The 14,800-nt window shown below is 43.4% G+C and overlaps 1 protein-coding gene across 2 annotated transcripts in view; it reads right to left on the bottom strand.

Annotated features, from left to right (window-relative positions):
* The window catches only part of MSRB2 (methionine sulfoxide reductase B2), a 28,898-nt gene extending 15,166 nt beyond the window's left edge, over positions 1-13,732 (bottom strand). The window contains exons 1-3 of one of the 2 annotated variants that reach the window (XM_059660826.1): positions 13,578-13,732; positions 6,736-6,836; positions 1,594-1,670 (exon numbers count right to left, since the gene is read on the bottom strand). In XM_059660826.1, coding sequence (XP_059516809.1) covers positions 1,594-1,670; positions 6,736-6,836; positions 13,578-13,692 — 293 coding nt within the window. In that variant the 5' untranslated portion in view covers positions 13,693-13,732. The remainder of the gene's footprint in view (positions 1-1,593; positions 1,671-6,735; positions 6,837-13,577) is intronic. The other variant, XM_059660825.1, reaches the window with a different exon arrangement.
* Between the last annotated feature and the right edge of the window lie 1,068 nt (positions 13,733-14,800).

The following is a 14,800-nucleotide window of genomic DNA, read 5'->3' as shown; positions in this document are numbered from 1 at the left end:
TTCTGTGAGTCCAATGCCTGAACTATGTGGTGAGTGGATGGCAGGCGCTGTGTAGAAAGAAGGTCTCAACTTTACTACTGCACAAACTAGATCACCAATGAAGAAGAGGGGGAGGGAGAGAAGGGGGAGGACAATGTTCTTACAAGGATGGCTTCTAATCTTTTGTCTTCACCCTGGCCAGTTTGGCTCAGTGGCTAGAGTGTCAGCCTATGGACTGAAGGATCTTGGGTTGGATTCCAGTCCAGGGCATGCAGCTCGGTTGCAGGTTCCATCCCTGGCCCTCGGGGCATGTGTGGGAAGCAACCAGTCAATGTAGCTCTATCACATTGTTTTTTTTCCCTGTCTTTCCCCCTCCCTTCTACTCTAAAAATCAGCAGAAAAAATATCCTCAAGTGAGGATTAACAACAAAATAATAATAATAATAACCTTTTGTCTTCACAGTCCAAAGACAGAAACAGAACATCTGTCTTTTCCATACAGTAACAAAGCAGTCCTTGATACTTTTACAACATGGTTCTTTGGCTTAAAGCAGGTTGGCCCTCTCAAGGTCCTACTCCTCCTCTTTAATGGAACTAAAGGTCATGGCATAATTAATGTCTCAGAATACGCACATTTTACTGTGTCAAAATTAACCTTTGTCTCTTAGTTGTTCCAGGCCATCCCAGGCTGACTGCCATCTTAGACATCTCCTCACCGGCTACTGACAGAAGGAATGAAACCGGGCAAAGGCCTGCCTTCCATGAGCATGAAGGAAAATCAATCTTAATTGTTCCTCATTCTTGAAGGCGGGTCTGGCTTTCCCAATTCAGCTCACATTAGCAGGAAAACCCAGTCTGCTCAAAGCCAAAGGACAGAATGAAGCACTGCCTAATGGAAGACTCACAGAACTGGCTTGATTTATATTTTATTCTAAACCAATTTAGGGTTGATGCAAAAAGAAAACAACATCTTTGAAGTTCTGAAAAACAAGACTTCAAAGATGTTTTCCTTTCTTCTCCATTGAGTCTTCTTTTTTTAGACTGTTTCCTGCATGTCTAAACAAAAAAGTCTTTGTTGAAAGATTTCAGGTCCTGATTGACTTAAAAGAGGCTTTGAAATCAAGGGACAATTAAATTTACTTTCAGCTACATAGAGGAGGGATGGTATTCACTACTGTCAAGCATTGTGGGGAATCTGTCCTCATAAAATTCTACATTTCCTAAATTGAATTATAAACCCATTTTCCCTGGGAGAGATACAGTTTTAATCACATGGCCAAGCAAATGCTATTATGGTTTAGATTTCTTTAAATACTTTCCCAGGAAAAACTACTAATAGCTTTCTCTGAAGGTGCCCACCAAGACTTATTTATCTTGCTATTTCTTGAGGATACAGAAAGAAAGAATATAGGCTAAGAAGTCTTGTTTACTGCTCTAAATGCTAGAAATAATTAAGACAAGCAAGTATCTTACACAAATAGCTCTCCTTATAGCAACCATGCCCGATGAGTAGGACAATTAAAAACAACACGAGTACGGTTTTTATCCAAGGCCTCAAATGAGGAGAGCTTAGAAGTCTGTTATCCTTCAGAATCGCTTGGTCTTTGATCTCACCTGAAGAGCGGGCTGTCACAGCACACACAGTGATACATTCCTGGTGCCTTGTTATTCAGGTAGATCCCACTGAAAGGCTGAAAGTCAATCCGATACATCATGTTAGGCTTCTCATAACACCAACAGGAGATAATACAATAGATTTAAATCCAAGATGAAGTCCCCGAGTAAAGGACTTTGGGTACTAATTTGACAAAGTGCAAATATCACCAGAGAGAAGATTACCACGCACCCCATGAAGCAGCCTGTGGGCTTCTTTACAACCCAGACTTTAATTGTGCCAAATATTCAAATTATGCCATTCATCGTGCCCTGTATTTACAGAGCACCTTTCCTCTGGGAACATCAAAGTCCATGAAAAGGGGAGAGAACAGTCCTCTGGATTGTGCAGGATTTCAGTCTCCATTTGAAAAGAGTCAATACAACAGGAATCTAGCTTTCTGTCGAAAACGCTTTGAAATCTCCAATTAAAGACAGAATATAATTACATAAAAAGTATCGATCAGTGAGATCAGGATCGTGTCTTTAATATGCTTCACATAGTGTTCAGGACACTGCATACTTAATAAATGTTAAATAACGAGTTAAGTTCTTCCCGTGCCTGAGTGACGACTTAGATGGAATTACTATGCTCACTGCGGCTTCAGAATTTTCAGGTTTTCAAAGGTTAAGAGGAACACAGAGACTTGAAGCAATGAGTGAGCTGAGTCAATGTTTTATTAAATGTTATTTTACAAACCGAATCTCATTGGTTTTTAAAAAAAAAAAAGACAATTTTTGTCAAATTCTTTTTGTCAAAGAAAATTAAAGAAAAAGTAACCCTTTCACTAGCCAACTATGAACCGCTGTCTCCTTTTATGGGATGGAAGAGAAGCGGAAGTGCAGAATGGCTCACTGAGCCACCGAACTGACTCAGGAAATATGTTGGACTCTTCTGGACACTCTCGATTTCTCAACTCAACAAGTTCACAGGTTAAACATTCAAATTCCCTGGAGTGGTATTAACAGCACATTTCCAGGGAGCTAAATAACGGACGGTTTCAAATTAACCTACTGAGCCTACCATCTGGCCACACTTGGATGTTTTCCCTCTTTAAAGACCCTAAACGTAGCTGAAGAAATCTGAACAGTAGTGAGCTGGTGGCTCTATGGCCCATCCCCCTGAACACTTGCTCCCAACATCGGTATGAATGAACATCTATCATGAGGAGGAAGTTTCACAAACCTCCCACAGGGGCTGATGAGAAACACGAGCCCAAGGGCTCCCAATCCTAAAGCTGATCAAGAAAAAACCTACTCATAGGATCCAGACAACCTGATAACATTAAAAATATAATTTTGTCTCTATCATTACAGGTGCCAGCTGGACAGAGAAAGTAACAAAGAACTGGTATTATAATTTTTTTAAAAAAAATGAAATAAAAAGGGAGCTCCAGCTGACATATTAGATGAAATGACATCTCCGAGCTGCCCCCTTGCCTGATTTCCTGATGTCTCCCTCTCCCTTCCCCAATTTCATATGAACCATAGCTCTTATTTAGGGCTAAACTCAGTTTCCATCTCAATTGTTCATACTCATGTTCATACTTGGAAACCTAATATGTGCCCAGTGGAGACTTAAACGGGGTGTGCACACCAGGTGTGCACATGAAGAAGGGGTTGGAGCAGGGGAAGAACACACCAGAGGCAAAGAATAATCAAACAGCCACTAATACAGGCCTGTATTTAGCTGTGGCAGGAGCAGGGGCAATGAAAAGAAGAGGATAAATTCAAGAATTATTTCGAAGAGAGAACTGAACGACTGTATGGGGAAGGGGACAGGGTCAGAGATGGCAAGACTCTCAAGATACCCCTGGGGTTTTCAAGGTCTGTGCTATGGACAGAATGTTTGTAGAAGCCTAATCCCCAATGTGATGGTATTTGGGGGTGGGACCTTTGGAAGGTGACTAGGTCATGAGGGTGGAGCCCTCATGAATGGGATGGTGCCGTTGTAAGAAGAGACACGAGAGGGAAACTGCTCTCTTTCTCCATCATGTGAGGACACAGCAAGAAGGCGGCCATCCGTAAACCAGGAGGAAAGCTTTCTCCAGTCACTGACTTGCCGGCTCCTCGATCTTGGACTTTCTAGCCTCCGGAACAGTGAGAAATAAATGTTTGTTGTCTACGCCCTCCAGTCCATAGTATTCGCTACAGCAGCTCAAACTGACTAAGACAGACTATCTGGACCAATGGGAGTTCTCCCTTCTTTGATCTTGTCAATACAACATACCTGTTGGAAACAGATAACACCCTGAAAAGGGATGATTTGCAGATAATTTAATACAGAACTATTCACTAACTATTTCCACAAGGCGAATGGAAATCAACAAGGGAGGGTAAGCACCCCGGGCCAATGACCATAAGAACACACTACCCCACCTAGGCCTGTTGGACAAAGGCAGGGGCAGTTAGCAGAACCTGTGACACAGCAGCTGTAGGCGAGGGCTGCCTGTACAGCTGCAATCTGGACAGAGAAAGGGGCAGGTAATACACCTTTAAAAAATTGAAATAAAAAGGAAGCCCCAGCTAACATATTAGATGAAATGACATCTCTGAGCTACCTCCCTGCCTGATTTCCTAATGTCTCCCTCTCCCTTCCCCAATTTCATACAGCCCTAGCTCTTACTTAGGGCTACACTCAGCTTCCATCTCAATTGTTCACACTAGAGGAACACAGTTCTAGGGAAGACTGTGGTTCCCGACCTCTCTATTCTGCCATCTGATCTCCTGGCATCTCCCATTGGTCAAACTCAATCAATAGCCAGAGGGCAAGGGAGATGGTTACTCTTCTCAGGGCTCAGAGCAGGTAAAGCAAGTGGAGAGCAGATCTGGGGGGCAGACAGAGGCCTACATAAAGCCTACCTTCTATTGATATCTGACTTTTAGTTATTGCTCAACCACGCTGTAAACTCCTTCACCATACCTAGCAGAGTGCTGGCACATTACTGCTGCCCAATAAAAACACGTGGAACTCATTGTTAATTTTGAGTCACCAAATAGAAAGCTTAGATGTTTTACTTCTCTTTCCTTAGGCCCATGAAGCCAACAAAAGCTTAAATTCTAAAAAGTTAAATGTGACAATGGATCAAGTGAAAAGGATTTATAACATTAGTTAAAAATAATGGATGAGGCTCATTTTGTAAAATGGCCAAATGCACAGCATATAATGTACCATCTGTCTGAGAATCTCACAGATTTATTCTCCTAAACATCTGGCAGCTCATCTCCAGGCTCTGTATACTTACCAAACTCCGCCTGAGAGCAGGGCTGGCTTAGACTATTCTGGGAATATACACTACTATACAGAGCACCACGTATGGCTCCCTTAAGCCATCTGCAATAATGGTGAATACAGTCTCTTTCCCAATAAAGGATTTATTAAAATGCCGCCCACAGGAAGTTTTCAAAAATACCAGTCTTGCCGAAACCGGTTTGGCTCAGTGGATAGAGCGTCGGCCTGCGGACTGAGGGGTCCCGGGTTCGATTCCGGTCAAGGGCATGTACCTGGGTTGCGGGCACATCCCCAGTGGGGGATGTGCAGAAGGCAGCTGATCGATGTTTCTTTCTCATCGATGTTTCTAACTCTCTATCTCTCTCCCTTCCTCTCTGTAAAAAATCAATAAAATATATTTAAAAAAAAAAATACCAGTCTTTCATGAAAATCTATTGGGATCTGCTGGCCTGTCTTATGATTGCAGCATAGGAGAAGTTGAGGGTGAGACCATGATTATCAGGCCACATGCAATTAGACTGCAGCCGTGGGCAAACTACGGCCCGCGGGCCGGATCCGGCCCGTTTGAAATGAATAAAACTATTGAAAAAAAGGACCATACCCTTTTATGTAATGATGTTTACTTTGAATTTATATTAGTTCACACAAACACTCCATCCATGCTTTTGTTCCGGCCCTCTGGTCCAGTTTAAGAACCCATTGTGGCCCTCGAGTCAAAATGTTTGCCCACCCCTGAATTAGAGAGCTACTTGAACTTTTGCAGGGACTGCTAAGGTAAAGATATAAATACTCTACAACTTTGCACAACCACTGTGCTGTGGTTCTCTGTGGGGTCTGCTTCACAAATGAAAGCATCTAATCACAAGTTCAATAATTACATTCCAGTGCCCATATTTGGGTCTAAGACAGGCCACTTGTTCAGAAATGCAAGGCTGTAAAAATGATACTGTCATGAGGAACCACTGAGGACTATTCTCTCAGGAAATGAATAAAGGTGCGATTGTTGAATACAGTGTAAATAATGTTTCCACCTCTTCGTCTTCAGTCATTTAACATTCAGAAAATTTATTTTTTATTGCCAGACACCGTGTTATGTGCTAGGAATACATCAACGATGGACAATGCTATGAAGGGAAAGGGCTGTTAAAAGCAAACCCAGGTTGGGACTGAGGAAAGGCTTCTCCAAGGCAATGAAATATGGGCTGAGAGCTGAAATATAGGTCTGAATGAATTGGGGGGGGGGTGAAGAGAAAGGAGAACACGGTACAAGGGCCCTAGGGGAGAAGTGAGCCCAGGGCATTTGAGAGGTGAAAGGACAGTGTGGTTCAAGTGCAGAGATCGAGAGGTAAAAGGGCAGGATTTGAGGATGGGGATGGGCGGTAGGCAGATCCCTTAGATCCTTGTTATCTATTTAAACACTTTTCTCTTTGCCTTCAAAGCAGTGGGAGCCACGGAAGGATTCTGAGCAGGGGAGCGATGTGGTCAGATTTGCGTTTTGAAAAGATCTTTGGCGGCCGTGTGGGGAATGGCTAGATGAGGAGCAAGAATGGCTGTGAGTAGAACAGTTGGAGGCTAGGACAGTCTGAGCAGCGAGAGAGGGTGGGAACCTGGGCCAGCATGGCAGCAAGAGCCGTGGCCAGCAGGAGAGTGAGTGGGAGGTAATTTGGGAGGCAGAAGAGATGGAGGGTGGAGAGTGACATGGCCCAGGGAAGGTGTCTGGTTTCTACAACTGGTGGACAGCAATGGCCTGAGAACAACGAAGGGCCCGGATCTGTCGAGTAGATGATGATGAGTTAGGTTTTGTGATCAGGTCTATCCCAATCCTGATCTCCAGGCCTGCAAGCAGAAAACTGTCCGTCCGTTTAGCTTACCGGTTCAGTTCCTTTTTCTCTGGTGACATAGAACTGCTCGGGAGTCAGCTTCTTTCGACACTCACTTTTGGTGAGAGATGGCTCATGCTTTGTAAGAGACCCTGTATTGTTAAATAAGATTTATTTTTTATTAAAACAAAAGGGCATAATAACCTTTTCTTCCTCAGCCTGTCTCCCAAAGGGCACTGTCAGCCAGCAGAAGAAGCCCGTCCCTTCCCCTCTCCCACTCCTTCATTCTTCAGGGACCAGAAAGCTCTGGTACAAAATGCTTTAATTGAGTCATTAGTTTAATAAGAAATGAGTAATAAGTAGAGAGCCAGTTTTCTAGTCCCCCTAGAGCACAGAAGTTAAAGAGGCAGCTGAAATATGAAATAAGGCCAAATAAATTCTCCTCAGGTACCTAGGGGTAGAAATTGATCCTTCTTCCATTACTTATGTTCAAAGGAGAAGTTTCTGTCAGGATACATCTGGGAGTAGTTGAGTGATTGGAGAGAAAAGAACGTTGAGCTAGTGGATTATTAAACTCCTTTCCCTTGCGGGTTTATAAAGATATCTCTGACTTTGTTTGGCAAGGGAGGTCTTTATTAAAAAACCTTTTTGTGAGGAAAAAAAAGACTGCTATAGCATATACTCCTGAAAGGGAAACTGAGACCCACCATAATCTATTCTAATGCTTCATGGTTTTTGTTCACATTTTGTTCTTTCTACTCTCTCTGGCCTCTATCTTACTACTTCTATCCCTATGGAAATACAGCTCATTAACACGTAATTTTTCAGGAACCCAGCTCTTGGGAAGCAAAGCAAAATGTATTTATGTGACAATAATTACTGGTCAGTGGCTTTTAGAGTTATCAGGCAGGACGCCAAGTAATAAATGCAGAAGGAATGATAAAAATGTTTAAGTCACCATTTTTGCAATCACTAAAATAATCACTGATTCAAGTAAGAATCATCAGGGGATTGCAAACTCCCTAGGTAAAAGACTGTTGAAGAATGGAATAGTCAAAGATTTTCAAAATATGATGTCAAATATTAATTACTAGGAAGAAAATATTCCTTGACAATGGAAAAATGAAGAAGTCACCACCTTAACCAAGTAAGCAAAGTTAGCATCAGCAACAGTAGGGCAAGCTGACATAATGTGCCTTGTGTGTGATGCACTGGGGACACATCACCACCCGCCCCCCGAGCAACTCCCTCTCCCCCCGACTGAACTGAATCTGTTCTCAGACAGCTCACTGAGGACTTCTAAGTAAAAGAAGTGTCCCCAGGAACACTTCATCCCTATCTCCTTTACTTCTCAATAATACTGACACTTGATATTCTCTCTTTTGGGGTATATTCTATTCCTTTGGCTTCCATGACACCAAATTCTCTTGAGCCTCCGATTACTCCATTTCAGTATCTTTACTCAACTCCCCTTCCTCTAGCCACCCCTGGTATCTTGTGTGCTTCAGAGGAATCTATCCGTCCTAGGCTTTCTTCTATCATCCCTCCACACCTGCCTCCTGGGTGGTTTCATCCATCTGGTAGCTTCAAGACCCACCTACATCATGAGACTCCCAAATATATTTTTCTCCCCATCCTCAATCTCTCTGCTGAGCTCCAGATCCATATACAGGCGTGGGCAAAAGTAGGCTTACAGTTGTCGGTGACTTTTTTTGTTGTTAATAAAGCTATTATAATAATCATAATCTGCATGTCCTTTTCCATTTGAACAACTGTAAACCTACTTTTGCCAACCCTGTATAATCGACACTTGGATATCTCTACTAGGATGTCCCATCTCAAACAACATGCACAAAAGGCCTTTATGTATCTCCCCCACCCCAACCCAAATCTGCTCCCCTTCTCACATGTTCTAGCTCATCCACCCCATGATTTAAACCAGAAAGCCAGGCCATGATCCATGATTCTTCCCTTTTGCTTGCACCAAGCCCTATTGGTCCTACTTCCTAAGTAACTCTAGATCTGTTCATTCTCACTTTCCTGCTGCCACCTTGCATCAGGCCACCATTCTCTCCAGCACAGATTATTACAAAAGTCTCATTCGTATGCCCTTGCCTATCCTAACCACTTCCTTTTTCTCACTGCCCCAAACTGTTCAATGCAACATAATATACTCAAGTTAAATTCCAAACTCCTTAATGTGACTTCAAGGCCCTGTGTGATTTGGCCCTAGTTACCACCTTCAACTCCTCCCTTCCACTATGCTCCAGTTCTCAGCTGCAGTCCTCTGGGTCCCCAGAACTTGTCATGGTTTGCCTAGCTTTTCACTTGTTGTTAAGATGGAGTGAAAACTTCCCAGATCCTTACATTCTGGTCCAGAAACTGGAGACCTTCAATCTCTGGTCTCAGTTTATATGTTAATTCTCCAGGAGACCCCCCCTGAACACCGCCACTCTTTCCCCAAGTCTAGGCTGCAAGATCCTCCTCGGTGTTCTTCCTTTATAGGCTATTTAATCACCATGATGGGAAGCTAATTTGTCTGGGTGTCTATAAAGTCTACCGAGTCTATAAAGCAGTAAGATAGAAGCCAGACTACAAGCTGAACATCTGAAATAATTGTCTTTGTTCAATGTGTCCCTAGTATATACTGTAGTGCTTTGGCATTTAATATTCATTTCTTCATTCATTCAGTCAACAAATATTTATAGAACACCTACTGTATGCCAGATACTATTCTAAATGTTAGGGATTTAGGGGTAAAGAAAACAGATAAGAATCACTGCCGTTAGGGAGTAGAGGTAAAATTAACTAAATAAGTAAAGGACATTTCAAAAATCACAAAGGCAAGCAGAGAGTGAGGATGTGTGTATACGTTTATTTATGTGTGTATATATATGTGCACATGTACACACACGCACACACACAATTTCCAATAGAGTAGTCAGAGAAGGCCTTATTAAGAAGACGACTTAAAGGAAATGAACAAACCTGCCATGGAATATGTACAAGAAGAGCACTGTAGGCAAGAGGAAAAACAGGTGGGGTGGGCCTGGCATGCCGGATGAACAGCGAGGAGACCAGAGGCACTGGAGTGGAGTGAGCAAGGGAAGGTTAGTGGAAGTGAGAACAGAAAGGCCAAGAAGCCAGATCAGTTAGGGCCTTGAAGGCTACTGTAAAGACATTGGCCTTTATTCTGAGTAAGTTTGGAAGTCACTGGAAGGTTAGCAGAGGCATAACATGACCTAACATTTAAAAAGGATTAGTGGCTGACATATGTTTAAAAAAAAAAATGAAGCAGGGCAAAGGCTGAAGCTGGGAAATCAGTATGAAGGTAACGAATGATCTGGCTGAGAGATGGAAGAGACTGGGATCAGGGTGGGAGCAGTAGTGCTTGGAGTGGTCAGACACTAGAAGCATTCTGGTGGCAGAGCAGGAAGATGTGCTGATGGGTCAGACAGGGAGTATGAGAAGAAGAAAAGGGTCACAGGTCACTACTCCAAGGCTTTGGTCGTGCACTGGACAAAGGGGAAGACTACAGAAGAAGCAGGTGTGGAAGCTTGGTGTTAGATGTAAGTTTAACAATGTCAGTTAGATATTCAAATGGAGAGGTCAGGTAGGCAGTTGGATATATATGGATTTAAAGTTCAGGGAGAGGCTCAAGGTAGAGATGTACATTTGGGACTCCTCAGCATTAAGACGTATTTAAAGCCCCAAGTCAATGAGTATAGACAGAATAGAGAGGCCCAAGGGCTTAAAACCTGAGGCACTCCAAACATGCAGGCTGAGGATATGGGGAGGAATGGACAGAGATGGAACGGAACTGAGAGATATGTGGTGTCCTGGGCACTAAGTATTTTAAGAAAAATGGCATAACCTACTGTTTTGAAAGATCAAGAAAGAGATGAATGATAATTGACCACTGAGTTTAGCAATGTGGAGATCACTGGTGATGTGAAAAAGAGGAGTGTAGGTGAGTCTGATTGGAATAGACTGAATAAAAGAAAAGAGGGAAAGGAAGATTGTGTCTGGGGGAAGCTGGAAGGGAAAGTCAGGTCAAAAGCATATTTTAATATGAGAAAATTACAGTATTCTAGTGTGTTGATGGGACTAATTCCGTCGAGATGATAAATTGATGATTTAGGAAAGAAAGGGGATAATTGTGGAGTTATTTTTTGAGTACACCAAATATGGAAAACAATTAGATTGAGAAAAATTTACTAACTACATAAGCTTTAGATAACTATTCAAGATGATAATATGAGAGTTTTATAAAGCACTGCAAGCTTAACTACCAACAGAATGGTTGAAACATTTTAAAATCATTGTAGGCTGGGTTATCAGGTAGAGTTGTTTTGTTACTATTTTAAGAACAAATAGGATGAGAACTAGTTTTAATGGATGTGAATTATTTGCTTACGCATAAGGGAAGTAAAAGGCATTCCATTTTAGACTACTTAAGAGACTGGTAGATGTATGGGTATAACTACATTTTATAAGCCTTCATCCAAGGGCAAAATGCTAAGAGATGACCAATGTGTCAATATGTCAGAGTGATCTAAGCTGGGACATGTCACACAAAGGCCACCCCCAAAGGTGAAAAATTGTAAAGAGTTAAAACAGGCTTTTCTAGTGAGAATGGACTATCTTGATTTCTCCTTTTAGAGCAGTGGTTCTCAACCTTCCTAATTCCACGACCCTTTAATACAGTTCCTCATGTTGTGGTGACCCCCAACCATAAAATTATTTTCATTGCTACTTCATAACTGTAATTTTGTTACTGTTACAAATCATAATGTAAATATCTGATATGCAGGATATATTTTCATCATTACAAATTGAACATAATTAAAGCATAGTGATTAATCCCAAAAACAATATGTAATTATATATGTGTTTTCCAATGGTCTTAGGCGACCCCTGTGAAAGGATTGTCGACCTCCAAAGGGGTCGCGACCCACAGGTTGAGACCCGCTGTTCTAGAGCATAAACTATTTCTCCAAATACTTCTAACTTTCCTCTTCCATTTGCTCTTTCTCAATCTGGATGACAAAATCACAAGGGCCTTGCCTTTTGTTTATCAGAAGTCCTCTGGAGAACAGTCCTCTGTCACTTTCAATGTCTTCTCATTTCTCTTTCCCTCCAGCCATCTTCCAGTCCACAACATAGGTTAAACGTGGACTATACTTTTATCTTCCCATTTATTTTGTCTTTCCCATTTACTAATTAAGCATAACTACCATTTATTGTGTGCTTATTAAGTGCCAATTATTGTGATAAAGCATTTTAAATTATTTTTGCCCATTTGTTCTGTGCAAAAACCCCATTATTGTCATTATCCATATTTTATAGAAGAACAGGTTTAAGCTTACCAAGTTCAAGATGTGCCCAAAGACATAGCCAGTAAGGAATACTATCCACACCTTTATTACCTGTTAATCATTTTTAATGGGTGCTTCATAGTTTGTTGACCTTTCATGGCTTATGTAAGCATTCCTTAGCTGGTGGACATTTAGGTTATAGCCAGTTTCTGGTTCTTAAAAGTAGTGCTCTTAAAACATCTTTGTGCATATAGCTTCTTCGTCTAGAATATCTTCCTTAGAATTAACGCCTAGGAGGGGGTGTCTGATAGGTTTTACAGTTCTAGTTACCCACTGGTGTCTGGCCAAATTTTAATGTTGCTGGAGAACTTCAGATCCAAAGGCAATTCATTAGGCTGTTTCTGACAGCACCAAGTACATTCATAAAGGACACGTTTCTGCTGAAACCACCAGCCCGCAGTGGTTCTCAACCTTCCTAATGCCACGACCCTTTAATACAGTTCCTCATGTTGTGGTGACCCCCAATTTCATTGTTACAAATTGAACACAATTAAAGCATAGTGATTAATCACAAAACAATATGTAATTATATATGTGTTTTCCGATGGTCTTAGGCGACCCTTGTGAAAGGGTTGTCGACCCCTAAAGGGGTCGCGACCCACAGGTTGAGAACCGCTGCTTAGAGGTAAGTAAGGAGAGCTCTAGCCTACAATTATGACGTTTCCATCACCGGTGGTTCTCAGCAAACCAGTGCTTGGCCCACAGTAGGCAGACAACAAATATCGTCAGAATTGCTGGATCAGCTATTACCCCATAACACGCCATTTTAAAAACTTTCCGGAATAAAGAGTTCCAAGTGACGGGGGACATTTTCAGCGGCGTTAGGTATCTCTAAATGTCTTCAATGGACACAGAACAGAAGTGGATTCAGAGATGGCCGGGAGGCCAACCCTCCGGGGCCACTAAATGACTGGAAACAGATCTGAAATACAGGGGACTCCTTACTAAAGAGTGAAATGCAAAGACGCCCTGATGAGACAGCGGCGCCAGAGGCATTCTGCAAAAAACATACACACATTCCCCGGGTCCGCCTCAGCCCCTGACCAACCATGCCTCTCAGTTTAGGGGGGACGGGTTAGTGGCCGCTGTTTCCCTGGGTCCTGAAACATACCCAGAAACAGAGCAGGGCAGGGAGCCCCTTCCCAGGACCCGGGGTCTGAAGTGTCCGCTCCCAGACGCGCGCCCAGCTCGGACGCGGGGCCGGTGTCCGACCCGGGCGCGCCGCAGGGGAGCGCGCCGTCACCACCGCGGCTCCAGCCGCAGCCACGACGAGCGTCAGGGGCTCCTGGGCCCGAGATGTGGCGCAAAAGAAAGGAACGTGTGTGCGCGTCCTGGGCGAGGATCCATAGTATAGATTCTATACCTTTCCGCCAGTTCTCAGGGCCTCCCCTGCCGCCCCTCCACTTGACAGCCAGTGTCCTCGCCGGCTCGAGAGCCAGCGCCCAGGCACCCAGGCCGCGGCGAGTGAAACGGAGAACCCGAAAGACTGGGGGCGGCGCGAGGCCCGCGTTCTACCTGCGTCCCCGTGTCCCGCCCTGGCGCCGAGGACCAGGTTACCAGGTCGGCCTCCCGCAGCCCGAGGAGGCGCCTCTCGGAAGAGCAGCCGCAGCCTGCGGAGGAGGAGCGCCATGACGCCGGCCGCAGTCCCGCCCCGCGCGCCGCCTCGCCCTGCGTCCCCGCCTCCCGCCCCGCGCTCCACCCTCCCGCGTCCCTCCTTTCCCCCCTCCCTCGGCTGCCCCTACCCACCTTCCCGCGGCTCTCCCTGCACCCCACCCTCTTGCCCTCCCGACTGCCCCCTCCCCTTCTCCCAGCCTCTCCTTCGGGCCCCTGTCCCCGCCTGCTCCCTGCCTGGCCCTGCCCCAACCACCCGTGCCCACTCCCCTCTTCCCCGACCCAACTGGTCTGTGTGCGTTTTCTAGAATTCGGATAAAGGGAACTATAGATTGGTTTGCATTTTTTTTTTTAGTTGAATGTAAGTGAAATCATAGGAAATGTACTTGATTTTGTCTCACTTCTTTCAGCATAAATATTTCAACACATTCATGTTTTTTGAGTGTAAGTTATTCATCCCTTATTAGTGCTAAGTAATACTCCATTTATTCCCATGAATATCCCAATACCACAATGTATTTATCTAGTCACATGTTGGTAGGCATGTACAATGTTTCCAATTTTTCCTCATTGGAAATAAAGCTGCTAGGAACAGTCCTGTACACATCTATGTACAGATATGTGCTTTTCTCAGGTAAATAACTGGAAATGGAATGGCTAGGTCATAGGTAAGTGTAACTTTTTAAGACATTACAAAAATGCTTTCCAAAATGCATTTCCACCAGCAGGTGTGAGAGTCCCAGTTCCTCTGCATCCTTGTCAACACTCGAATAGCCTGACTTTTTAATTGTAGTCTTTCTAATAGTGTGTAGTGGTATCTCATCGTGGTTTTGTTTTGCATTCTCTAAAGATGTGGACATCTTTTTCATATGCTTATCTATAGTGCATATCTTTTCTTTGGTGAAGCATCTGTTCAAAACTTTTGTCCGTTTATTATTGGGCTGTTTCTTATTATTGAGTTCTTTATATATTCTGGATACAAATCCTTTATCAAATATATGCTTTACAAAGGTTTCTCTCTTCCCCTCCCCCCAAGACTTTGGCTTAGTTTTTCTATCTCCTAATAGTATCTTAGGAAGAGCAGAACTTTTTAATTTTGATGAAGTCCAGTGTATTTTTTTCTCTTT

Source organism: Myotis daubentonii, chromosome 1 (genome assembly GCF_963259705.1).
Source record: "Myotis daubentonii chromosome 1, mMyoDau2.1, whole genome shotgun sequence".
In the NCBI taxonomy this organism is placed as follows: Eukaryota; Metazoa; Chordata; class Mammalia; order Chiroptera; family Vespertilionidae; genus Myotis; species Myotis daubentonii.
This window is presented reverse-complemented; position numbering and strand designations above follow the sequence as displayed.